At 36.9% G+C, this 26,777-nt stretch overlaps 1 protein-coding gene across 2 annotated transcripts; it reads left to right on the top strand.

Annotated features, from left to right (window-relative positions):
• The first annotated feature begins 15,852 nt into the window (after window positions 1–15,852).
• LOC143541056 (E3 ubiquitin-protein ligase PRT6-like) lies at window positions 15,853–25,638 on the top strand. 2 transcript variants are annotated; one of them, XM_077033971.1, is made up of 18 exons: window positions 15,853–15,927; window positions 16,458–17,546; window positions 17,628–18,685; window positions 18,763–18,903; window positions 18,989–19,232; window positions 19,413–20,123; window positions 20,207–20,404; window positions 20,505–21,133; window positions 21,224–21,275; window positions 21,351–21,960; window positions 22,037–22,245; window positions 22,330–22,853; window positions 22,933–23,037; window positions 23,123–23,189; window positions 23,360–23,437; window positions 23,574–23,642; window positions 23,754–23,860; window positions 25,362–25,638. In XM_077033971.1, exons 1-17 carry the CDS (start codon window positions 15,853–15,855, stop codon window positions 23,826–23,828), a joined length of 5,934 nt encoding a protein of 1,977 aa, XP_076890086.1. In that variant the 3' UTR covers window positions 23,829–23,860; window positions 25,362–25,638. The 2 variants fall into 2 exon arrangements, with proteins under 2 accessions (XP_076890086.1, XP_076890085.1); XM_077033970.1 differs by having other exon boundaries at window positions 25,374–25,635.
• The last annotated feature ends 1,139 nt before the right edge of the window (window positions 25,639–26,777 follow it).

Genomic DNA, 26,777 nt, shown 5'->3' with positions numbered 1-26,777 from the left:
TATTCATTGATCTGATGAACCGCGTGTGCAAACCATACTTGGATAAATTTGTAATTGTATTTATAGATGATATTCTGATTTACTCTCGGACCAAGGCCGAGCATGAGCAACACCTGAGATTGATTTTGGAATTGTTGAGGAAAGAAAAGTTGTATGCGAAGTTTTCCAAGTGTGAGTTTTGGCCTAGAGAAGTTCACTTTCTCGGTCACGTTGTAAACGAGAAAGGAATACACGTCGATCCTTCCCAAGGTCAAGGCCATCGAAAACTGGGAAGCGCCAAAAACCCCAACTGAGGTGAGGCAATTCCTAGGACTAGCTGGCTACTATCGACGCTTCATTGAGAACTTCTCCAAGATAGCTCTACCTCTGACCGCGCTAACTCAGAAAGACAAGAAGTTTGTTTGGGGCGAAAATCAGGAAGCGGCGTTTCAAATGTTGAAACAGAAGTTATGTAGTGCGCCAATTTTGTCTCTGCCCGAGGGGACGGATGACATCGTCGTTTACTGCGACGCTTCACATCAGGGACTCGGATGTGTCCTTATGCAGCGAGACAAAGTCATAGCGTATGCCTCGCGCCAACTCAAGACCAATGAAAAGAACTACACAACGCATGATCTGGAACTTGGAGCGGTTGTCTTCGCGCTAAAGATTTGGCGCCATTACCTCTATGGTACAAAGTGTATAATCTTTACGGATCACAAGAGCCTTCAACATATATTTGATCAAAAGGATTTAAACATGAGGCAACGAAGATGGGTGGAGTTGTTGAATGATTATGATTGTGAAATTAAGTACCACCCTGGAAAGGCGAATGTGGTAGCAGACGCGCTAAGTAGGAAGGAGCGAATAAAAACGCTACGAGTCAAGGCTCTAAGGTTGACCATTCGCGCAGATCTCTCTACCCGCATCCGAGACGCTCAGCAAGAAGCCTTGAAACCAGAGTTTGTTAAAAACGAATCCCTTGGGGGTATGATTAAGAGTTTGGAACTTAAAGAGAACGGCAATCTATATTTCGCTAACCGCATATGGGTCCCTCTCAAGGGAGGATTGCGCGAGCAACTATTAAACGAAGCTCACAAGACGCGGTATTCCGTACATCTTGGCGCAGACAAGATGTACCAAGATGTTAAAGCGTTGTATTGGTGGCCCAATCTTAAAGGCGCCATCGCGACGTATGTCAGTAAGTGCCTGACGTGTTCGAAGGTGAAGGCTAAATACCAGAAGCCGTCGGGGTTACTTCAGCAGCCAGAAATTCCCATGTGGAAGTGGGAACAAATCTCTATGGACTTCATCACCAAACTGCCAAGGACACCTGGGGGTTACGACACGATCTGGGTTATTGTAGATCGGCTAACTAAGTCAGCGCACTTCCTGCCGATCAAGGAAACCGATAAGATGGAAAAGTTAGCCCGATTGTATATTCGAGAAGTAGTTTCAAAATATGGAGTCCCAGTGTCCATCATTTCTGATAGAGATAGTCGGTTCACATCAAGGTTTTGGAGATCGTTACAAGGGGCTTTAGGTACTCGTCTTGACATGAGTACGGCTTATCATCCCCAAACGGATGGGCAAAGCGAGCGAACAATCCAGACATTGGAAGATATGCTGCGCGCGTGCGCAATCGATTTCGGAGGTAGCTCGGATACTCATCTCCCATTGGTTGAATTTTCTTACAACAACAGTTATCACACAAGCCTCAAGCCTCAAGACACCCGGTAATTTCCCAATCCTATAAACTAAGTAATCAACCTAATAATTAGGTGATTGTGAACATTATGCGCGTTAAATTAGAATCAGCGCGGGCATGTGTTATGTGCGCCCTGCGCGAGCGCGCTATATTAGAATCAGCGCGGGCATGTGTTATGTGCGCCCTGCGCGAGCGCGCTATATTAGAATCAGCGCGGGCATGTGTTATGTGTGCCATGCGCGAGCGCGCTATGTTAGAGTCAGCGCGGGCACGTTATGTGCGCCCTGCGCGAGCGCGCGATGTAAGAACCAGCGTGGGCATATGTTATATGCGCCATGCGCGAATGTTTTGGCTTTATGTTTTCATGTAACTTAACTTTATGTTGTCTAATGGGTTGACCGTCCCGCATGATGCTAAGGCGGGTGCATCCCAAATCGTTTATGCGCGTGCGGAAGGGGAACTAACCTCCCCGCATGGCGGGAACATTGAGAGTTAGTTTGTCTGAAGCTCCAAGATGGAATTGACTTCAACATAACTGATCACTATGTTGAAATACCAAGACCACCTGGAGAATCTACAAATGAAACTCATTGTCCCTGACTGCGAGAAGGTTACGCACCTACCCGCAGCAAAGAAATGTCCTTCACGCAGAAAGCTATGCGCACAAAGTTATTCGCGCAGAACACTTAGCCTAATCTCCAGATTTAAGGAGGATTATTCCCGCCCAAAAGGAAACAGTAGCGTGTTTCAGAGATTTCCACTTTTTATCATGATACTCTTACAAGCAATGCAAGCAATTATGTGTTTAAATAATGTTTCATTATGGTATATTTACGAGCAATGCAAACGGTTATCTATGGTTTTCGATGAGAGTGCGATACGAGTAAGTGATCACTTTACCATTGGAACTCTAAGGGTAGGGACTGCTGGTTTGATCCACCCACTCGTAGGGGTCGCACCTCTTACACAGACGAGTGCCTAGCATGTCACGGGGCAGTACTATGGGATTGAGCCCGCTCGTAGAGGTCGCTCCTCTTACGCAGACGAGCGCCTTGTTTTCCGGCACAACGTCCGCGCGTAACCCGCGGGACGGTATTATTCGCTCGTAGTGGCAGCGCCACTTACACAGACGAGCACGGTTTTTCAGAAGTGTCCGCGCGTAACCCGCGGGACGGTATTACTTATTTCGCTCGTAGTGGCAGCGCCACTTACACAGACGAGCACGGTTTCCAGAAATGTTCGCGCGTAGCCCGCGGAACGATTTTATCAGAATATGTTATCAGAACTATGTTTTACTAAGCACGTGTTTTAATGATGCTATCAGAATTATGTTTCAGAATGATTTTTATCAAGACTATGATGCAATACGAATTATCAAGTTACTAAAACTTGTGAACTCACTCAGTTTATACTGATTCAAATGTTTTACGTGTCTTTCAGGAGATAACTAGGTAGCGCATGGAGTCACACTTAGAGCACCTCACGCTGAACATCTAAAACTAGCTTTTTGGAAGATTTTAGTTCTATCCCTTCGATGCGCGCGGTTGTTCCCGCCGCGCAAGGGGATATGGCGTGGAAATCTTCAACAGTTTTTATACTTGGATGTTTTTATGTAATTTTTAAACAATGTAATGTATTTGTATTAAACATTTCATGCGCAATGAAAATCTTACTTTGAATGTTTGCAATGGCCCGTGCTTAATTATCAATCCCCACTCGCGCGCGCCCGGCTGTTTCCGCCGTTCAGGGCCGGGTGTGACACATCCAACCAAGGTCTCGGTTGTGTTCTTATGCAACGAGGCAAGGTTATCGCTTACGCATCAAGGCAACTCAAGGTTCATGAAAATAATTATACAACTCACGACCTCGAACTTGGTGCAGTTGTATTTGCCTTGAAGATCTGGAGACACTACCTTTATGGTACTAAGTGTATCCTTTACACCGACCATAAAAGCCTTCAGTATATCTTTGATCAGAAGGAACTTAACATGAGGCAACGCCGATGGAACGAACTCATCAGCGATTACGATTGTGAGATCCGGTATCATCCTGGTAAGGCTAATGTGGTAGCCGATGCGCTCAGCCGCAAACCCTGCCAGCTTAACTGTATCTTGCCGCGCACGCAGCTTCACTTCGCGCCGATCCAAAGCAACCTTGAATCGCGCATTCGTGACGCGCAGCGCGCATCCATCAGTAATGGTAACCTTCGCGCCGAGTTAGCGTGTGGCGCGGAAGCACATTTTGTGCCCAATCTGAGTGGGATTCTCTGCTATCTTAATCGCATCTGGATTCCCTTTGATGAGAATCTTCGCGCTGATATCCTGAGTGAAGCGCACAAATCTCGGTATTCCGTTCATCCTGGCGCTGATAAGATGTACAAGGATTTGCGCATTACTTATTGGTGGCCCGGTATGAAAAAGGATATTGCTGTGTTCGTAGCTAAATGCCTGACTTGTTTTAAGGTAAAAGCTGAACACCAACGCCCATCTGGTTTGCTCGAACAACCAGAAATTCCTATGTGGAAATGGGAAGGTATAGCGATGGACTTCATTACCAAGTTACCTTTGACAGCAAGCAAACATGATAGCATTTGGGTAATAGTGGATCGTTTGACTAAGTCTGCTCACTTTCTGCCCATTCGTGAAAACTACCGTGTTGAGCAACTCGCGCAGCTTTATGTCAAGGAAATTGTCTGCCGCCATGGTACTCCTTTGAGCATCATATCCGATCGCGATGGCCGTTTTATATCTCGCTTTTGGAAATCTCTCCAATCTGCGTTAGGAACTCGCTTGGACATGAGTACTGCATATCATCCTCAGACTGACGGACAGTCTGAGCGAACCATTCAAACTCTTGAGGATATGCTACGATCTAGTGTTCTTGATTTTGGAGGTAATTGGGATTCGCACCTGCCTTTGATCGAGTTCTCTTATAATAACAGCTATCATTCCAGTATCGGTATGGCGCCATTTGAAGCACTTTACGGTCGTAAATGCCGCTCCCCGATTTGTTGGAGCGAAGTGGGTGAAGCTCAAATCACAGGACCCGAACTAGTTCAAGAGACAACCGATAAAATCGCCAAGATCCGAGATCATCTGCTGACTGCCAGAAGCCGACAGAAAAGTTACGCAGATCGCAGGCGAAAGCCTCTCGAATTTCAAGTTGGTGATCTTGTTCTCCTCAAAGTGTCTCCCTGGAAGGGTGTTGTCCGCTTTGGGAAGAAAGGTAAGCTTGCTCCTCGTTATGTTGGTCCATTCGAGATTCTCGCGCGTGTGGGAAAAGTTGCCTACAGACTAGACCTGCCGCCCGCGCTCAGCAATGTGCATCCAACGTTCCATGTTTCCAATCTCAAGAAATGTTTAGCTGACGAGAACCTTCACATTCCGCTTGATGAAGTTCAAGTTGATGAATCTATGCATTTTGTTGAGAAGCCTGTTGAGATTATGGATCGCGAGGTTAAGCAAACCAAGCGCAGTCGCATCCCTATCGTGAAAGTTCGCTGGGAGTCCAAGCGCGGAGCCGAGTTTACATGGGAAAGGGAAGATCAAATGAAGATCAAGTACCCGCACCTGTTCTCTGCGCAACCTACTTCGAGATAAATTTCGGGACGAAATTTCTTAAAGTAGGGGAGACTGTGACATCTGCCCCGATCCGACCCGACCCAGGTACCCGTTTCTCTGATCCGATCTCTTTCTTTTATGATTTAATATTTATTTATACTTATATTTTACTTTTTAATAATAATATATTTTTCCTTCCCGCCTCTTTCTCTCTCTTTCTTTCCGCCGTCCCGTCCCTCTTCTTCTCTCTTTCCGCCTTATTTTCCCTCTTGTCGCCGTCCCGCCCTTAAGCCTTGAACCCCTAACTGTCCTTTGTTCCTTCCCGCCTAAGGTTGTCTGCGCAGCTCCACACGCCAGACTCCTTACAAGGAAGCCTGCGTGAAGACCACCTGTTACTGCGATACGCGAGACGAACTGTCCCCGCAGCGCGCTAAGGATTTTAGTTCTTCCCGCGGCGGGCTATGGATACCGTTCTTCCCGCGACGCGCTAAGGAATATAGTTCTTCTCGCGACGCGCTTAGAATTGAAGTTCTTCTCGCGACGCGCTTAGAAATGTAGTTCTTCCCGCGACGCGTTAAGGTTGGTTCTGTCTGCCTTCGCGCTCGCGCACTCTTGACCTTCTGTGTCTGCCTTCGCGCTCAAGCTTTCTCGCGCTATGTCTTGAGTCTTTTCTTCTGTTTAATCCAGCCGTTTACTTTTGTGTTGTCTTATCTTCTGTGCTGTTGACCTGACCTATCTTATGTCTGAAAAGCCACTTTTGGCGCAGCATGCGCACCAACCCCATTGGTTGACAGAAAAAGTGACTGACATTATCTTTTGAGATCTGCTTTTCCATGCTTGACCAGTACCTTTATCTGACCCGCCCATGCCTGTTTACTGTTACCTGTCAGCTTTTCCTTTGCCCCCTGCAGCTGCCATATCTTTTGATATCTTTTGCTTTTGGAATCTTTTACTTTTTGGAGATCTTTTCCCCTTTTCTAGGGATTGTGTTCCCTAGGGTTTCCCTATAAATAATAATGTTAATTTCCTAACACTACACACACAAAGCACTTAAACTCTCCTGTTCTCTCTTGCTCCTTGCCGTTGTTCTTCCTCTGCCTTCTCCTCTCTCTTTGCCTTCGTCTTCTATCCTGTTCTGCCCTGCTTTTCCGGTAATATATATATTATATATAATAATTTACTTATTAATTATGCTAACTTATAATCAAGACTTAAAACAAATCATTAAAACAATAATCTTATTTATAGGTTAACTTGTGCTTGTTTAAAGTTGGTTCTTGCTTTATCTTACACCGCATCGTTTATCAAGTGAGTAATCTCGTACCTAATCCCTTTTTATTTTAATGTTTTGGGATGTTCATGTGTTCGTACAAACTTAGAGTCTTAATCTGTTTATGAACTTTAGTCGCGCAGTATCCCATGTGTTGAGGACGTAGACTTGGCTGTTTATTTGTATGTGTGGATCATTAACCGTCTTGTCGGTCTATTCCGCAGTTCTCATGGTACCATTAGATGAACACGGGAGAACTATCGTTTATGATTTTCTCTTTTGTTTACACTTGCACAGTCTTTCTTGTTTGTGAGCTCAATCGTGAGCACTGGCAGTCTATGAGTATGAATCTTAGAGTTGGTCCCGATCGGATTACACCCTTGTTGAAAACCAGACATACACATGTTGCGCGCAGATTTATTGTTATCTATGTATTGTATTAAACTTGATTTCTCACCAACACACAAGTGTTTGACGTTTATTTTAACACATGTTCAGGTTTGCAGTAGCTGTTTTGGAGCTCGAGGACACGTAGGAAGTTTTCTTTATTTTGGACCTAGATTAAAATGTATCAAGACAAGTTATTGCTGTTCGAATATTATGATTTATAATATATTGATTTATGATGATTTATGTTATCTTATGTCTACTTTGCGCGTGCGCGAATGAATGTATTTATTAAATATTGACACCCAATAGTGTCACGAGTAATGAAACAATATGTGGCGCCCCGATGTATAATCCGCCTTTGGTCGGGGTGTTATACCGAGCACACCCGTTATAAGGCCTAACTTGTTTCCGCCATACAAAACCTCACCCCACGTTCCTTGTCTACTTAAAGTTTATTGTTTTCCGACGTCAATACCGAGTTTCTTCAAACTTATCTACTATGCCTAAATTTTAAATAAATAATTTTTTTTTCATGCATAATTTTTCACGTTTATTTCTTTTACTTGAAATTCCAAATTTCGATTATTTTAATTAGTCAATTAATAACTATATATATTCACAAAATATTTTGTTATACGAACTATATTCAAGTTAAATTCCTCCAAAAGAAAATTTCATTTTAACAAAATGGGATGTTACCAATATTATTATTATAAGGATGATTATATTATTATTTCGATAAAATCTTTAAAATAAAGTATTTTACTTTAAAACAAATCGTAAGCCCGTAAGGCTATTTTACTATCACTATAAAAGTTTCGTCTTCAACGAGTCATTTTACTTGACGACCCCCAATAATATTTTCATAAAGCGCCGCCCAACAGAAAATCTTTTACACTAAAAGTTTATAAAGTTTCGCAAAATTTAGCACTTACTAAATATTTCTTTGCAAATTATGATTTTTCCTTGGGTTATAAAACATCACGTTTTTACAATTGATTTTCACAAACTTAAACGAATTTCAACAATCATTTCTTTTCACTTCTTTGCCAACGCCAACAAGTTTCGGATTAGTAAACCATACCACCGCACATAATAACCTTCATGCCACAAAATCCATTTTCGAGAAGACGAGCCTCGCAAATTACCTCTTTGTCTTCCTTTCTTTCATACGTTATTGATATTTTTCTGTTTTGGCATTTTCATGAAGTTTTATGCATCGGGTTCCTTTCAAATGTTTTCTACGAAGTTAATATCGAGCTGGATTATTCGTCGATTTGTGAACTACTCCCATCTATAGATATATTCTGAGGCGGTTTACTTTGTTATTTCAATCTCGTGGCCCATAATCGCTTTCCATTGAACGCAATCGTTTAGTGGAAGTCGGGACTATGAACATGTTTATATACATGTTGAGTTATTATTGTTACATGAATCGTTTTAATTGTTTGATTATTTCTATTTTCACTCAACGTTTTATTCGAATTATCTTGTTATTCTTGATCTCGATATTTTATCAGTTCTAATTATTTTGTCCTTTATCTCAATGCTATCAATTTAAGACCAATGTTTTACTTTGATCTCCCAGTTTCAATTATTTATTTATTCTTAATCTCAATATTGCCCTTATTCACATTGATAATTTATTAGAAATTTCATTTGTTCAACGAGTCATTATTGACTCCAAGAACTTACTCTATTATGATATTTTGACATTAAAATTTCGTTTATTCTTGAACCAATGCTTCACCTACTTTCGTGTTTGTATTTGTTAGCTCAATGCTACGTTTATTTATCCGTTATTCTCAACCTCATTATTTCATTGATTGTGATGTTTATGACTTCAATTTTTTTAATTCGTTATTCTAATCAATTGGTGTTACGCAAGAGTTTGACTCATTTCGTTATAAGTTTGATAACATCGTTTATATCATTTAAAACTTCAACGATTTTATTTAGAACTAATATTTTCGCTTATCCTTGCTCTCAAGGATTTGTTTATACATTTTGTTAATTTAGATCTCTATAGTTCATTGTTCTTGATTTTCAAGTTTTATTTATTTACTTGTTTTAAAACCCACACAATGGGACGTATTATGTGGACCATCAAACGATAAAGGTAATTATGGGTCGACAAGTAATTATCCAAGCCCTCGCATAGAAGACATGATAAGTACGTTGTGTGCAACAACTCGAAACCTGGAATGATTTTGAAAGAGGGGACAAATGCAGTATGATAAGGGCATGGTGAATATGTCGCTGGTATATCCTGTATATAAGTGTCTTTGTCATATTTCCCATTTGTGGCGTCTTTCGAGTCATTAAAAGATCGATGTTATTGATTTTTTTTATTATGTAAATAAAATTGTTTAAAAACTATTTGTATTAGTTGTTTTCTTTTAAATTTTTATTTTTATTTTAATTTCGGGACGAAATTTCTAAAAGTTGTGAATCCTGTAACATTCATTACTTTTTAAACCCGAAAACCCGATCCATTTTAAATTTTTGGTTTTGTTATAAATTTATATATGTATAAATATATAATTCTCAAGTTTGTTTCGTGTATTTATATGACTTTTGTTAAATGTGACTTGATTTCGTATTTATATTCGTTTAAACGAGTCGTTTCGTCGTTTCATTGCATTCATGTTTAACGTACATCATTAAATTAATATTCACGATGATTTACGATTTTAGTTCGTTCGTTTTCTTTCTTTTTTTTTTTCATTTTGTGCAACTAACAAAACTTTAGGATTTAGAGTTTCTATTCTAACGATCTCCCAACTATCCGGGTACAATAGTGTCCAAGTTATATAAATTCTACTTTATTTTTATCACCATTAAAAGTACAAGGTTCAATTTGCAACTTATACTACAAAATTGTAATTAAATAAAACTTGATAGTACAAGGGCTAAAGTGTAAATATTGATTTAAATTATATTTTCCCAACCCTCCAGCCCCTCCCTACCCACGTTTTCACGGCCACATCTCCGACCAGATTTCCGGCGAGCCGAGATGAACTCCGGCGACCTTTTAAACCCGTAAAACTCGCGATATAATTCAATTAAATTGTTGTAACGACCTTTGACGTCAACAATCATCCTTAATCAACACATTAATTACATTATAACATCCTAAATCGTTGTCTAATCCCCGTAATAACCGCCGGTAAATCGGCAATCATATTAACGACCCTTTAACGAGCCTACGCTCCTATAACTAGTATAAATAGGACGTACACCCTCTGCTAAACTCGCACCAATATTCAGTCCTCTCTCAAAACACTCTCTATAATCTTAAATTGGCTCGTTTTGTCCGACTCCGGCCAAGTCTTGTTCGCCACCATCCCGACACTATTTCGAGTATTATATATATGAAATTTATTCGTTTCAAGCCGTTAATCAAAACCCCTAACTTAATTTAAACCAACATTGAACGGATTAAGGAGATTGAAATCTAGGGTTTCTTTAGGGAAGAAGATGAGCTTACATGTTTATATATATTAACTTCCTGCTCTTAATCAAACTCAAGGTCTGGTTCAACTGGTTAAGTCTGTGTCTGGTGACTATCAGACCGGGGTTCGAACTCGGGTCGATGCATTCTTTTGGTATTTTTTTTTGTTAAACCAATTTTATTTATTTTATTAATCAAATAAACTAAATTTTATTGATTCTTACCTAAAAACCAATTTTCCTATTCCGTCAATTTCTTGAAACCCATTAATATTATAATATTAATTTTTGTTTTATTTATTCATTTAATAATTTATTTTCGTTAAACGGTATAAAACGCTAAAACTATAAAATCGTACCGTTAAAATCCAGGCTTCGTAAATAGGATAAAATTCTCATATTAATAATAATTATTAGTTGAAATGATATTTAACAAAAAATAAAAATTAAAATAATCTATTAAATCACTAAAGATAACTTTATAATTTGATTCGTTAACCATTATAATTCATTAATATAATCAATTTTTCAGGTTAAAACTTCATTAAAATCCAATATTTGTAAACATTATATTTCATATATTTGTGTTAAATTATTGATCGAGAATGGTTAAAATAATATAAATCGTTAAACCCCGTTAAAGCCTAAAAATATTATTATAATATAAAAATGCCATAAAATAATAAAAGATACATTTAATAATGCTTAACTCCGTTAACCAAATATTTATAACATTTTCAATCCCGATAGTTAGACTTTGCTTTTGTTTGAATTATAGTTCGAGAAGTTCAATTATGTCGGATTTCTTTAACACACTTTTGGTTGCTCTGGTTTCGTTATCATGATTTCGGTTTCATTGCAATGTTTATCTTCAAATTCAAGGTGAGTTTCTCACACCCTCTTTTAAACGTTTTCATATTTTGGAGGTGGCTATGTATCCTACAAAACTTTAAGTATTTACGGTATTGCTTACAAACTACAATTCATTACATGGACTTGTGTGTTTACTTGATTACTTGCTTAGTGGTTGCCTCAATAAGTATGATCATACGCCCCCTTTGCACTCAGGTCCATTTGTATCGAGTGGAAAAGAGACCCTATATCCGAGTACGTTGGTAGCCCCAACTGGAATGACCTTTGTTTGTTCTTTACACTCTGGTCCATTGCATCGAGTGTAAAGAACCCTTATGTGCTCATTTCACAAGTTTCATGAAATTGTATGATTTTTATGTATTATATCAAACTGTGGGAATCTCACCAGCTATGTTCATAGCTGACTTTATTTTATACATATGTTAAGGATGAAAGTTTGAAGACACATAGCATGCCTATAGGATATTCAAAGAACAACTTATCATTTGTTTATTTATTTGTTACAACTTGTATTATTTGATAAACTTGTGTTACATGAAGATTTAAATGAAATAATGTTATTATGGTCACCTAATAGTTTCACGTGTGTTTGAGCAATCTGTACGTCACACTTAGTCGTTTCCGCTTTAGCCGGGGTGTTACATTAAATCAGACTTGAAGGCTGCTGACTAATCAAGAAACACCATCAAGGTACTTATGCAAACCTATTACAAATATATGTTAATAGCATAATGAAAGGAAAGGTTTCCAAACGACACCGAACTGATAACAACAGGTGAATAAGTTAAACCTTTTACCGACTGAACTGATTTTACTTTTGTAGTAAATAAGTTGTTTATTGCAAAGAGTCTGATAAATGTTTGCATGAGATTACTTATCTCTAAAATCGTTATAATACAAAATAGATAATTAAAAACAACTCAGACCGAATACACATGTGTCTGGATCCATACATAACTGATCAATTGGCATACAAAACCAAATCTGTCATAACCGATTATCCAACAGGGTCACACAGCCTAGAGGAAAGATGTCTCCGAACAGGGGCTGTGTAACTCGGGAAACCTTTGAATTGTGTATGTAGGACAGTGGTACAAATCACAGGAATGACAGGCATTCCTGCTGAGATTGTGAAAACAGAAAACTATGTTTGTATTTAACGACTGTTATAAATTATTTTATCGAGCCAAACGTTTCACCAGCTCATCGCTGACGTATTTTTCCCAACCCTTTGCAGGTAATTAAGTGCAGGTGGCAATAGACAAGGATTAGGAGTCATGAAGATAGATGATCGCACAAGAGGGCTCAATTTTGAATATAATCCTTGTATAATACAACAATATTTTGTAACCGAATACTCGGGTATTCCCGAGTAAATTTTCAATGTAAATTAATATTTTATAAAGTCTTCCGCTAAAATGAACCCGATACTCTGATATGTTTACAAAACAGGTACCAACTATGTGTCACGCCCCTAGGCCCTGGGTCGGGTTGTGACAGTTCTGACCAAAACGAACACATTTAAACGTTCAAGTTAAACGTTCTGACAAAAAACGAACACCTTTAAACGTTCAAGTTAAACGTTCAGACAAAAAATGAACACCTTTAAACGTTCTAAACAAAATTAAACGTCCTGACTAAAACGAACAACTTTAAACGTTCAGACAAAAAACGAACACCTTTAAACGTTCAAGTTTAGAAGTTCAAAACAAAAAGTGTAGAAGTTCTAAACAAAAAGTTTAGAAGTTCAGAATAAAAAATTTAGAAGTTTAGAAATTCAAAACCCTAATTAGAGCTCAGATATGAAATTAAACGTTCTAGACAAACCTTTAAACGTTCAGAAGCTCAGATATGAAATTAAACTATCTGTAATATGAAACTGAACGCTGAAATCACTTCATATAATCTCGTAATCATCAAGAAATCATCAATCGACAATCGATTTAATCATCGATTTCATCATATGAACAAATCTGGAGCGTATTTAAAGTTTTGCAAGGTGTTTGCAAATGGTGTAGTTCAATTCAATTCAATTGAAGTGGCGCCTGCAAATGGCGTCGGTGACGATGGTTGAATCGAAGCAACGTTTAATTGGGATGGAAACGAATTGAAATAATTTACAAATTTGCCACCGCGTGTTTTTTGAAATTAGGGTTAAGGGTGTCGCGTATGTAATGTACGATAAGAGATTATTGTATTGGATCCTTTATACACACACACACACACACATATATATATAATATAACAAGAATTTATACTCGCGTGTTGCGACAAAGTGCTTTAAATGAATTACATGTTCAAAAGTTGTGGCGTGTGCACCGGGGACGCGATATAAACCTCACTCGATATCGTTTCGGTTCATTATATTAAAAGTTTTGTAACCAAAAACTTTATGTTACTAAAGTTGAGGGACTAACAGGTAAATGTGCGAAACTTTGGTGTCAAAAGTTAAAAGGAGATCAAAGTTTATTTACTAAAGTTGAAGGATGAACATGCAAATAACAAATAGTTCAAAGAAAGCTAAGGGCCCAACATTTAAAGTTGTGAAACTTTGGATACAAAAGTTTAAAGGACACAACTTTTACAAGTTGCATTCAATGGTGGGGACCTAGAAATATTTTTCATGGGGCGGAGACTTTTTAGAGTATATAATGATTTTTTCGGTCGAGTTCGGGTCATGCTATATTAAAAAAGGATAATCAAACTAAATTTCATATAATTAACAAAATTTTATTGTACATCATTACAAATGCATAATCAATGACAGCACATAAAACTTTTTATCAGAGGATCGTAATGTATATTTTGTTTAGATTCACAGTATAATAATAAATCTTTTACGGATGCACAATAACAATAATTTAGGTTATAATGTGTCTATACATATTTCTTAGTATATAATTAAACAATTTTTACTAGTGTAAAGTTTTAAAAAAATAAAAAAATAGTAACCAAATTTAAAAATATGAATATTTTTTAAATTAAATAAACTAGAAAACTAGTAAAATAGAAACATTAGTTTCAGTTATTATTATTGATTTGATAAGATTACTCTAGTGATAGACATAGAGACTTTTATTGAGTAAGTTCAAGCCTCCATTTCTACTCCTGCAACTTTTTCCATAATGAGGCTTTAAGATTAAAGTCTTCATTACGTATGTGATACTGACGTGACATTTTAACATGAGCTTTAAAGTCTCTTCACAACACATAGCCTTAATACATATATGATATTATTATACAATACTATTTACTTGAAATTAGAATAAAAGCATAATATAACGTAATAATACACCACAACAAAACAAAACATAATATTTATAATCGAATACATCCGTAACACATAACCAGTGACGGATTCATTACCAGTTTAGAGGGGTAAAGACCCCCACTGAGTTGAAGGTCATTAGGGTAAAAATCAACATTTTAATAACAAATAATGTTTAGGCCTCTATATGATTTTTTTACAAGCCCCCGTGTAGAACCCTTGAATCCCCCATTTAAGTAGAACAAATTTCAAAAAATTTTAGAAACCTAAATCCCATTCGAAATCAATGGAGTTTAGGAAATACGTTGAAATAGAGAGAAATAGGGGAGATTAATTAGAAACATGGGTTATTAACACAAATTTATCAGAAAGATAAATTAAATACAAACTTATTATTCACCCCTTATAGTTTAGCAAAGTTACAAAACATACCTATTACCTATTAGTTTCATTTGAATTTTTAACAACCTTAGAGAGTTAAGAGTTACGCATTTTAATCAATTATTAATCAAATCTAATTAAATTGAACAGATTAATAATTGCTTTTTATTTTTGGTTTACAACTTGCTTTCATTTTCTTATATGGTTAAATAATGTATCTATTTTATTATACTTGTTATTAACATTTGCTTGACTTGATTGAAAGAATTTCAACAAAATCATAATATTATTAAGCAAATAAGTATTAAAGTTTTATAACATCATTAAGCAACACAAGTTCGGATTATACTGACTCGACGGCCCATTGTAATCTGACCCGTTTTAACCCATCTTCTTTTGACCATGTCTATTTTTAGGGGGTGTTTGGGATTCCTTATTTTGTCTCCTTATAATTTATGATTTATTGAAAAGTTAAAAAGATGTTTGGAATTGCTTAATATGTGAGTAAAAAAGTTCAATAAGTCAACAGATTATAACTTATGACTTATTCATAAGTCATAAGGAATCTCAAACACCCCTTACCCCCACTCATAAAAAATTCTGGATCCATTACTGTGCATAACTTTAATTTTGCTAAAAGAAAATCTTAAGATATTTTAGAGAAAGTTGGTTGACGAAACTCCTTCCATTAAAAACAAAATATTGAAAGAGATGAGTGGAAAAATGAGTTACATTTGTATGGTGTTAAAAGGCAAAACTACCGTAACAAGCCGTGACATGATTTAACTTTTAACATCAGCTTAAAGCAAATAATAATATCTATCTTGTACCCCAAGATAATAGTAATAACAACACTACTCACTCCAATCTCCAACCGAAGATTACGATTGATTCAGTCCTGGGGCCTTCTATCTGCTATTGCGCCGATTGGATTCTCCGATACATCTTCTTCTTCTTCTCCAGGAACAATATGGAGATTGATTCATCCTCAGAACATCTCAATAACACTACTCCTCTTCTTTCTCCCAGAGATCGTATACTTAAGGTACTGCACTTTTGCCCTAGTTTCTTTTTACATCAATGTCTCTGATTATTGCTTTACTATTTCTTTAGATTCTTTGTTCAATACGATTCATTTTCACCGTCAATTTTGCACAAATTCACCTTTTGTTGACTGACTGCCTGTGAAATTCAAATTAAATACAGTTTGCCTGATGCAAACATTATATCTCTTATTATGTTAGATCTTTTCACTCTTAACAGTTCTATTTTTTTTTTGTTTCAGTATTGTAGCTTGTGGTTACAGTGGTACATGATGAATTAGCTTTCACTCGTTGTATCATATTAAATTATTAATAATGAATAGATCTCTGGTTATCTTTTTAGGGAAAAACATTAATATTGGGATTTTAGTTCTAAGTATAAACTTCAGACATGCTTTACATGAAAAAAAGGGTTTTTTAGATTCTGTAATGAAACACTGGCGATCTTTCGGTTTTAATGTTTGATTTCGTGAGAGAAAAAAGGTTTTGAATGTAATCATGTTAACATTTTTCTTTTTTATTTTTGTATTAGAGGTTAGCCCAAATAGATGTTCCCGAAGAGAGCCTCGAGCATCTGCAATCTGGATTAATCACATATGTTAAAAGGAACAGCTCTCGATTACAAGAAGTATTCAATGCAATCTTACCAACTGACGAAGAAATTGAGACCACCATTGAAGCACAATCAGACCCCAACGTTGAAGATTTGCTTCACGAAAGCATGGCCTGGTTGCAGTGGTTGATGTTTGAAGGGGATCCTGCTGACATGCTACAACGACTGGCTGTACTGAATGCTGGCAAACGTGGCGTTTGTGGGTCCGTGTGGGGCCAGAATGACATAGCGTACCGTTGCAGAACATGTGAACATGATCCCACATGTGCAATTTGCGTCTCTTGTTTCCAAAACGGTAACCATAAAGATCATGATTACTCTATTATATACACTGGTGGCGGATGCTGTGATTGTGGAGATGTGACAGCATGGAAACGTAGTGGATTTTGTTCTAAGCATAAGGGAGCTGAACAGATACAACCGCTCCAAGAAGATATTGCAAGAACTTTAGGTCCTGTATTGGATTATCTTCTTTTTTACTGGAAAAACAAATTGAAATATGCAGAAAGTAACCACCAAAACAAGCCTACCGGTGACGATAATGCTACGGAACCAAAAAAGGTAGGTGATGAGCTAACGTCAGCAGTGGTGGGGTTACTTTTAGAGTTTTGTAAGTGCAGTGAAAGTTTGCTTAGTTTTGTTTCGGGAAGATTATGCTCTGAGGTCAATATGTTGGATGTTATTGTAAGGGCGGAGATGTTTCTAAGTACGGAAGTTGTTCGGAAGCTTCAAGAATTACTTTTAAAATTGCTGAGCGATCCTTTTTTTAAATATGAATTTGCAAAGGCGTTTCTTAAGTATTATCCCACAGTTATTAATGAAGCTGTGAAAGAATGTAAAGATTCTGTTTTTAGAAAGTATCAACTGTTACCAACGTTTTCTGTTCAAATTTTCACTGTCCCGACTTTGACCCCGCGTCTCGCTAAGGAAATGGATCTTTTGACCATGCTTTTGGAATGTCTGACCAACATATTCAGTTCTTGTTCTCGTGAGGATCATCACTTACAGGTAAAGTAGTCTTTTTATATTTGTGTAATTTTAAATTTCCAATCTTTGTGTTTAATTAATAATTTCTTATCACTTTTTCAGGTATCCAAATGGGGAAATTTGTATGAAACAACACACCGCGTTGTTGAAGATATCAGATTTGTTATGAGCCATTCGTCAATACCAAAATACATGACGTGTGAGAGGCGTGACATATCAAGAACATGGATGAAATTATTGGCTTTTGTGCAGGGAATTAGCCCTCAAAAAAGAGAAACCAATATTCACATAGAAGAAGAAAATGAAAACATGCATTTACCTTTTGTTTTAGGCCATTCCATTGCAAATATCCATGCATTATTAGTGGCTGGTGCATTTGCCACTGAAGATGAATCAGCCTTCACTACTGATAAGCAGGATATTGATGAACAAGACACGCTAAGACACGCAAAAGTCGGAAGACTTTCACAAGAAAGCTCGGTTTCTAGTTTGACTGCACGGGGCACATCATTGGATTCTGAACCGAAATCTGAAAGTATTCCAGTTTTAACTTCAATTTCATGGTTAATGTTCGAGTGTTTACGCGCCATTGAAAACTGGTTGAAATCTGACAATACTGTCAACACATCAACTCTCAATCTCTTAACTTCAAGGACAAGCAATGCTTCTGGTGGTAATTTCTTTCAATTAAAGAGAACATTATCTAAGTTTAGAAAGGGAAAAACTATTTCTGCACGTTTTGGTGCTCATCAGCGTGACACCATTTCTGCAGGTTTTGGAGCTCATGTGGTGGATGGAAATTACACAAATGAATTAGAGGCTTTGAGTTTAGCAGATTGGCCTGAAATTGAATACGATGTTAGTTCACAGGAGATTTCAGTACACATACCGTTGCACCGTTTGCTGTCGTTGGTTTTACAGAGAGCATTAAGGCGGTGTTATGGTGAATCTGAATCTGAATCATCTGCTGACTCATCAATTGTATCCGGTGATTTCTTTGGTCATGTGCTAGGTGGCTGCCACCCGTATGGGTTCTCTGCTTTTGTAATGGAGCATCCTCTGCGTATTAGAGTTTTTTGTAGTGAAGTTCATGCTGGAATGTGGAGGAAGAACGGGGATGCTGCAATATTATCTTTCGAGTGGTACCGTTCGGTTCGCTGGTAGGAAAATAATAGTTAATTATCCTGTGGAAAGTTTGTTAGAAACTAATTGTTAGTTTTTATTTGTTTAATTACAGGTCTGAGCAGGGTTTGGAACTTGATTTATTTCTTCTACAGTGTTGTGCTGCATTAGCTCCAGCTGATCTGTATATTGCTAGAATTTTAAATCGATTCGGTCTATCAACTTATCTTTCTTTGGAGTTGGAAAGATCAAATGAGTATGTTTCTACTTGATTTGGTCAAATTTAATGTCTCTAATGCCATAGATTATGATGCAACACAAATATTAATTGGTATTTTCAGGTATGAACCGGTTTTAGTGCAGGAGATGCTGAATCTTATTATACAAATAGTAAAAGAAAGGCGATTCTGTGGATTAACAACTGCTCAATGTCTTCAACGCGAGTTAATCTATAAGTTATCCACTGGAAACGCCACTCACAGTCAATTGGTCAAATCCCTTCCTCGTGACCTTTCCAAAGTTGACCAGTTTCAACAAATTTTGGATACAGTTGCTGAGTACTCGTATCCATCTGGCATCAAACAGGTAACGCCTCATAAAATATCCACTATCATGAACAGCCATTTCTTTTTACATATTACATTGTTATTACAACGAGCAAGTATCCAATAAATCCCACAAATAGCAAAAAGCTATTTGTGGGATTTAGGCAGACCTTACCTTTATCCATGGGTATATTACATTAATGTTATGTGTTTTATTTAGGGTATGTACAAGTTACGTTTAGAATACTGGAAAGAACTAGATTTGTATCATCCTCGTTGGAGTTCACGGGACTTGCAAGTGGCAGAAGAAAGATACTTGCGGTTTTGCAATGTTTCTGCATTGACCAATCAGCTTCCAAAATGGTCAAAGGTTTATCCTCCTCTTAACGGGTTAGCCAAAGTAGCTACATGTAAAACAGTTCTACAAATCATTCGAGCCGTTCTCTTTTATGCACTTTTTACTGATAAGTTGGCGGCATCGCGGGCCCCTGATGGAGTTCTTATAACAGCATTGCACTTGTTATCACTAGCTTTAGATATTTCTCAAGTGCAGACCCAATCTGCTGATGTGGATGTTTCTGTTCCACTTTTAGCCTTTGCTGGTGAAGAAATATCTACTGGGTTAAACGGTGGATATGATAATCAGAGCTTATTGTCACTTCTTGTGTCATTAATGAGGATAAATCAAAGAGAAAATTCATACAGTTTTGTGGAGTCTGGCGGGTTTGACCTTTCTTCTTTGATCAAGAATCTTCTTCAGAAATTTGCTGAGCTGGATTCTGGATGCCTTAATAAGTTGCAAATGTTAGCACCTGAAGTTGTTAATCAGCTCTCTTATTCTAAGCCTAGTGGTGATGCAAGTAACAGCGCTTCAATGTCAGAAAGTGATAAACGGAAGGCAAAAGCACGTGAGAGACAAGCTGCAATAATGGTCGGTTCTCATTCATCTCATTCAGTTACAATTTTATATTTGTTTTTAAACTGTGAGTTTGAGTTCAACGATGTTACACACAGAAAAAAATGAAGGCACAACAGTCAAAGTTCATGGAGAACATGAATTCAGCATCAGAAGGTGGCTTAAATGATACAAATGAAGCTGAAGAAAGTATTTCTGATGCTGCAAATAATTCAGATAAACACGAGCAAGTAATTTGTTCTCTTTGTCATGATGCAAGTTCCAAGTCTCCTGTGTCTTTTTTGGTTCTTCTACAGGTTGGTAACCCATTTTTGATTCTTTTTGCTTATGTTACATTTTTATTATATTAACATTGGTTTCTCATTCTGATTATATGATTTGAATTCCTTGTTAAAGAAATCTAGGGTAATGAGTTTACTTGACAAAGGTCCTCCGTCATTGGAAAAAGAAATTCAAAGATCTGGAAAGGAGCAAGTTTCATACAGTGATGAAGATTTGAACACTCAAATTTCAAGCAGTTCAGAAACAATGATATCTTCTGAATTAATGAATTTAGTTCAGAATGCAGTTAATGAATTTGCTTCTACTGGTGAGCCGCAAGAGGTTGATACTTTCCTGGAGTTTATAAAAACCCGCTTCCCGTCCTTAAAGGATATTAAGTGTTCTCAAACATCACATGATAATAGTGGTCAACCGACCACATCTGCGGGTGATGCGTTTGAAGAAAATATGTGCACGGAGATTCTGCATGCTATGGAATATGATATGATAAAGGCTGAGGATTTTTCAGCTGATGGACGTAGTTCAAATGAATCTCTTTTACTTGCAAAGTACATTGCATCTTTGTTTGATGAGTTATTAAATAACCCGTCACCTTCAGTTGGTGGGTCCCGTAGTAAGGTACGGCCAAGTTCAGTGACTTTAGGTTTTGGACCGTCAGATTGCAATGGAGTTTATGTTTCCTCTTGTGGGCATGCTGTGCATCAGGAGTGCCTTGATCGTTACCTACGGTCACTAAAGGAAAGGTAGAAACTTTTTAAAAATGTTTTAATTTGCCAAAATGCTTTAATTATTATTATCAAAGAACTTCAATGCAAAATGTTAAATCTTTGTAGATATACAAGAAGAATTGATTTCGAAGGAGGTCATATTGTAGATCAAGATCAGGTATGTTTTGTTTGATTTTTTTATTAATAGTTTTTGATGCCAATGTTTTCTTATTGTTTACTTTTTAATGTTTAGGGGGAGTTTTTATGTCCTGTTTGTCGAGGACTTGCAAATTCTGTGTTACCTGATTTATCTAGAGAAGGAAAAAAGGACAATGGTCAATTAAAAAACCAATTTCTGTTCTCTTCGGATGCTAATGATGCTTTTCTCCTTAAACAATCACTCTCTATTTTGCAAGCTGCATCTGATGTTTCTAGAAGGAATGAATTTCTCAAATTATTTCCAGTGCGATACAAACGAGGAACAAGCACCAATCTTGATTCTGTGATTCGTTTGTTACATGAAATGTATTTCCTTGGAGATGGTAAAGTTCCGGGATCGAATCGGTTAAGTGACTCCGTCATCATGTGGGACACCCTCAAATATTCACTTATATCTACAGAAATTGCTGCTAGGTCTGAAAGGACTTCCTCAGTTACCAATTTTAGTGTTGGTGCTTTATACGAGGAGTTAAAGTCTTCAAGTGGGTTTATTTTCTCATTATTGCTTAAAATTGTAAACCGTACCCGAGTTCAAAATTCACTTGATGTCCTCTTAAGATTTATGTGCGTTAATAAATTTGCAAAAACTATTTATTGTGCTGATACTTTAAATGAACCACCTGGTGACACCTACAAAGTTGAAGGTATGTTTTCACTGATTATACAAAGTGAGTTACCTTATAATTTTATAATATTCATCATGTCAAAGTTGTTTTTCAGAAAGTATAACGAGTTTGTTGGAAAGTGCTGACATGGGCAAACGAATCCCAGATATTCAATTTTGGGCAATGGCGTCATCCCCTGTGCTCGCATCTGATGCTTTTTCAACTTTAATGTGGATTCTATTTTGTCTTCCGGTTCCTTTTATGTCTTCCGAGAAAACATTTTTTCCTCTTGTTCATATGTGCTATGTGGTCTCCATAACTCAGGTTGATTTACCAACTTTCTTTTTCTTTATTATATAAGGTGTCTATATCTTGCTAAGGTTTCGTTATTTGATTTCTCTCTCGCAGGCTGTAATAACATATTTTGGAAGAAATGAATCTATGACTGATACGGGCGGCCACGATTCTCTTATCACTGACATATTTAAATTTGTGGGTGAACATGGATTCTTAAGCCAGTATTTTGTTTCCAACTATATGGATAATTCTCGTGATATTAACGAGACAATCCGTAGTCTTAGCTTTCCGTTTCTCCGAAGGTGTGCAATATTATGGAAGTTGATTAACTCTTCGACTTCAACACCGTTTGGTGGGACCCTTAGGCCATCCCAAACATTTGGAGACAGAATGGATTATGCTTTTGGCATTCCAGAAGAATCTTCCGAAATTAATGAGCTGGAGAGGATGTTTAAGATTCCCACATTGGACGACATTGTTAATGATGAACTGTCACGATCCTTGGTTAAACAATGGTTGCAGCACATCGCTAGGGAATTTGAAGTTAGTAATCTTTCAGGAGTTTTGCACTTAACCCCTGTAGTCCCATTTAAGTTGATGGTTTTGCCATACTTATACCAGGATCTCTTGCAAAGGTTATTAGTTTTACAAGATTTTTAGCTTCCACTTTTATTTCAATCTTCAGTTCATTTACCGGTGATTTTGTATCATTAGATGCATAAAACAGAAGTGTGTTGACTGTGGAGCTGTTCAGGATGAGCCTGCGTTATGCTTGTTGTGTGGTAAATTGTGCTCGCCAAGCTGGAAGACGTGTTGCAGGTTTGTTATGTAATTATTTAACAATGCAACCAAATTTACTCTTCTGAATATGAACTTAAAATTGACATGAATTGTTGCCCTTTAGGAATAATAATTGCCAAACTCATGCGATGTCTTGTGGTGCTGGTACTGGAGTATTTCTTTTGATTAGGGTAAGCCTAAACACAATTCTTCTTCTGAAATATCATATTTGTTCATTAATGTGCATCAACTAAAATGTGTGTAATTTGTGCCTATCACATAAGCATAAAGTGGTCTGTGCAAATAGGTCTAGATTAAACATTGAATTCTGAAATCAGATATTGAAACTTCTTTTGTGTAGAAAACTACGATATTACTACAAAGATCTGCACGTCAGGCACGTTGGCCATCACCTTACCTGGATGCATTTGGTGAAGAGGTAACACGAAGTTCCACTCTTTACATTTTTTAAAATTGTGTAGTCTTGTTTTATATGCTTATTTCATTTTTGAAAATGGACATCATGCAAAGTTATCTAAATAAATATTCATTATCATTATCTATATACTTTGCAGGACATTGAAATGCATAGGGGAAAACCATTATATTTGAATGAGGAACGCTATGCAGCTTTAAGTCATATGGTATCATGAGTTTCTCTTCCTACATCTTTAATTTTTTGGATATAAAGGAATAAACTACCTTCATACATTTTAGTTTTCAACAAATATGCCATTTATACTGTTTCTTGCCAGGTGGCTTCTCATGGACTTGATCGGAGTTCAAAAGTGCTGCATCAAACATCAATTGGTGCTTTCTTAATGCTTTAGACTGGATTCAGTGCAGTTGAATTCTACCCAAGGTCTGTTCCTTACAAATTGCTCTTGTAGTTTCATATTCTTTTTCTCCTTATATGAAGTTTATGATTGCTAGAAACTGTTTATCTGATATTTAAAACCTCAAACTATGCATGTGGAAATGCTTTCAGAGTCAGCTTTTGCTATTTTGCTTCTAGAATGGTCTTTTATATTAAAGAAGTATTAATAACTTTTAGAGCATCAATTGGTTAGTTAACCGAAGGAAAATTCATTAAGTTATGGACATTACAGAATAAGGTGATTGCAACAGTTTAGTTCCACACTCCACAGTTTCAGTAGAATTCCTTAGGCTAAATACTGGATATGTCTTAGCTCTCAATTTGCATCATGTTTTTGCGCCTTTGAGGTGTATTTTATTTATTTTTTTATTTTCTTGAAAGAAAACTTGCAAATTTACTTTCTTTTTACTGATCCTTTCTTTGGTAGGTCTAGTTATTTCAACTGAGTACTGATAAGAGTGATAGTTAGTGTTGTTGTAAACTGCATCTAGCATTTTTGATACCAGATGCGTCATTTAGGGCATGTTTGGGATTGAGTTTGAAAACATCTTGTTAGAACTTGTGGCTTTTTGAAAACAGCTTTTTCACCCTTTCAAAAAGCTAAAATAAGAGGAACATTCGTGTTTGCCAAACATTTTTTTAACTTGTTGGCTTTTTGAAAGAGCCAATAAGTTGTTTTCAAACTCAAACCTAAACATGCTCTTAATCATCAACTTGCTCAATGATTTTTGTTGCTTTCTTGTACATTTACTAAGAGCTTTTTTAAAAAAAAAAATAAAAATTTATCCTATATTTTTTAAAATCTAAGTATGATGACAAAGCGCATGTTTTTTTCCCTTTAAAAAGAGGAATATTTAGTTTTCTTGATTCTATCTACTTTTAGAACCCGGATATTCTTTCCATAAATTTAGAGATGTGTTAACAGTGCTCTTGTAGCTTTTGAGAAACTGACTGACATTTAAATAAAAGAATTAATAAAAAGAACTCCCTTGCTAATTGAGAACCTAAGTACTTGTTATTGGCTGAAATTTGAGACTCAGCATTTGGTTTCTTTGTTTTTTGTTTTTCTTCAAGGTTTTCATTTTCATTTTGGTCTTGTTCATTGTTTTTATGCATTTTTTGTCCAGTTTTATACTTTTTGTTATTTGGTGTGGCGGCAACGGTATATTATGGGTGTGCTGCTGTCGGTTCAGTTGGTAGTAAATGCCGGTCGTGGTGGCAGTAACAGTGGTCAAAAGGCGGCGCTAAAGTCATGGTGGTTGCTTTGGTCGGTAAGTGGCAAACCCGCCATTCTGCTTTAATTCATTCTTCAGTGGGTCATTCGGCCCATTGATTTATGTCTTACCCAAACCAACCCATGAGTTTGAACCAAACTGCCCAATATTACATTAGTGGAAACATCTTAAAAGTATATTCAAAGATAACTATTTGCTGGATTCATATTATTTGATTTGGTTAGAATGATCTGTGATTTGATATTTTATAGCATTTTGGGCAGGCAGAGGATTTGATACAGATTGATTTTTCATCGTATGCAAGACCGACCGACCGTGGTGTGGCACGTTTTCTATCCGCCACAGCTTATTTGTACAGTTATTGTAAATATTTATGAAATACTTATGCCGAAATCGTTGAACGTTCAACTATGAAACGAACCGATATATAGTGACCACAATATCCTATCGTGGTGTAAGCGTTTGCAAATCTTTGATGTTTTCATTATATGGTGTAGTGCGATTTCTTTTTGGTTGTGTTTGAAATAGCGTATTGCAGTTTTTGGCTTTTCGCAACATTACACGGTGATGGTGAAATTGATGGTTGTGTTAAAAGCACAATAAGAGTAAAGGTAAAAAGGTTTCTAACTTTGGATTCTGTGAGAATATGGTGAAGCATGAATTTGGAGGAATCTATATTTGATATGGGGTAGAGGTGCATAAAATACCCGGTTTTGGACCAGACCTGGAACGGGAACCGGAACCAGTTTCTGTCCGTACCAGACTTGCATGTATGACCAAGTATTGGGTGTTTCCTTAGACCTATACTCGAAACCGGACCTGACGAGTACCCGCTGGACCAGAATGGTTCCACCTTTACCCGGTCAAAACGTAACCCCACCCGAAACCCGAAAAACCTCGTCAAATATCTGACTATAACCGAAACCGGTTCCTATCCGATTTGGTTTTGACTTTTGTTGGCCATACTCGGTTTTGGTTCCAAATAATACGGTTTGTCCACCTCTACTATGGGGCACATAAATCTGCTGCCACCAAATAAAGTAGCTCTAAGAACAATATTTATATTTATAGTAATCTCATTAACCCAAACCTAGCATGACTCATACGTTATTAAACTATTAGTAAACATATCAAACTCGATAACTCTGACCAAGAAATTAAACATTCAAATTCAAGCTGTAACTAAATTTAGCAGTATCTGAACTTTAATCCTCATCTGAGCCGTTTCACATGTGAACTAACTTTGAATTATCTCAATGAGTGTTGGTGAAAACAAGCTAGCATCGAGCATTTTTTATACCGAAGGCATCATTATTTCCCAACTCTATCCATACTTATTCATCTGCGATGTATGCTGACGAAATGGGTGTCTCAAGTAATAATCAAATTAAACAATGAACAAGATTATAACCTTCATGGTGGTTTGAGATCGCATTTGCTTTCATTTCAAATTTGAGATCATAAAAATTATAATTAAATACGGTTTTTGTCTCAAAATCTCAAATAGCCCTTTTAGTCCAATAGTTTTTTTTTCTGGGCTTTTATCTAATAGCCTCATTTGCCCTTGGTGAAATAAAAAAATAATAATAAAGAAATTAAGGACGCGTCTATACCCGTTTGTTTGCTTAACAAACGCATATATTGTCACCCTAAAATGCACGTATGTC

Source organism: Bidens hawaiensis, unplaced genomic scaffold, assembly GCF_021521415.1.
Source record: "Bidens hawaiensis isolate Kalapana, Puna unplaced genomic scaffold, B.hawaiensis_p1.1 tig00012466_1, whole genome shotgun sequence".
Lineage (NCBI taxonomy): Eukaryota > Viridiplantae > Streptophyta > Magnoliopsida > Asterales > Asteraceae > Bidens > Bidens hawaiensis.
This window is presented reverse-complemented; position numbering and strand designations above follow the sequence as displayed.

What these genes read in the sequence shown, in the direction of transcription:
- LOC143541056 (XM_077033971.1), top strand. Translation starts at nt 15,853, where the DNA reads ATGGAGATTGATTCATCCTCAGAACATCTCAATAACACTACTCCTCTT. An exon ending in ATATTGTAGATCAAGATCAG is followed by an intron (nt 21,276 to 21,350) that starts GTATGTTTTGTT and finishes TTTAATGTTTAG; the next exon opens with GGGGAGTTTTTATGTCCTGT. An exon ending in ATGTGGTCTCCATAACTCAG is followed by an intron (nt 22,246 to 22,329) that starts GTTGATTTACCA and finishes TCTCTCTCGCAG; the next exon opens with GCTGTAATAACATATTTTGG.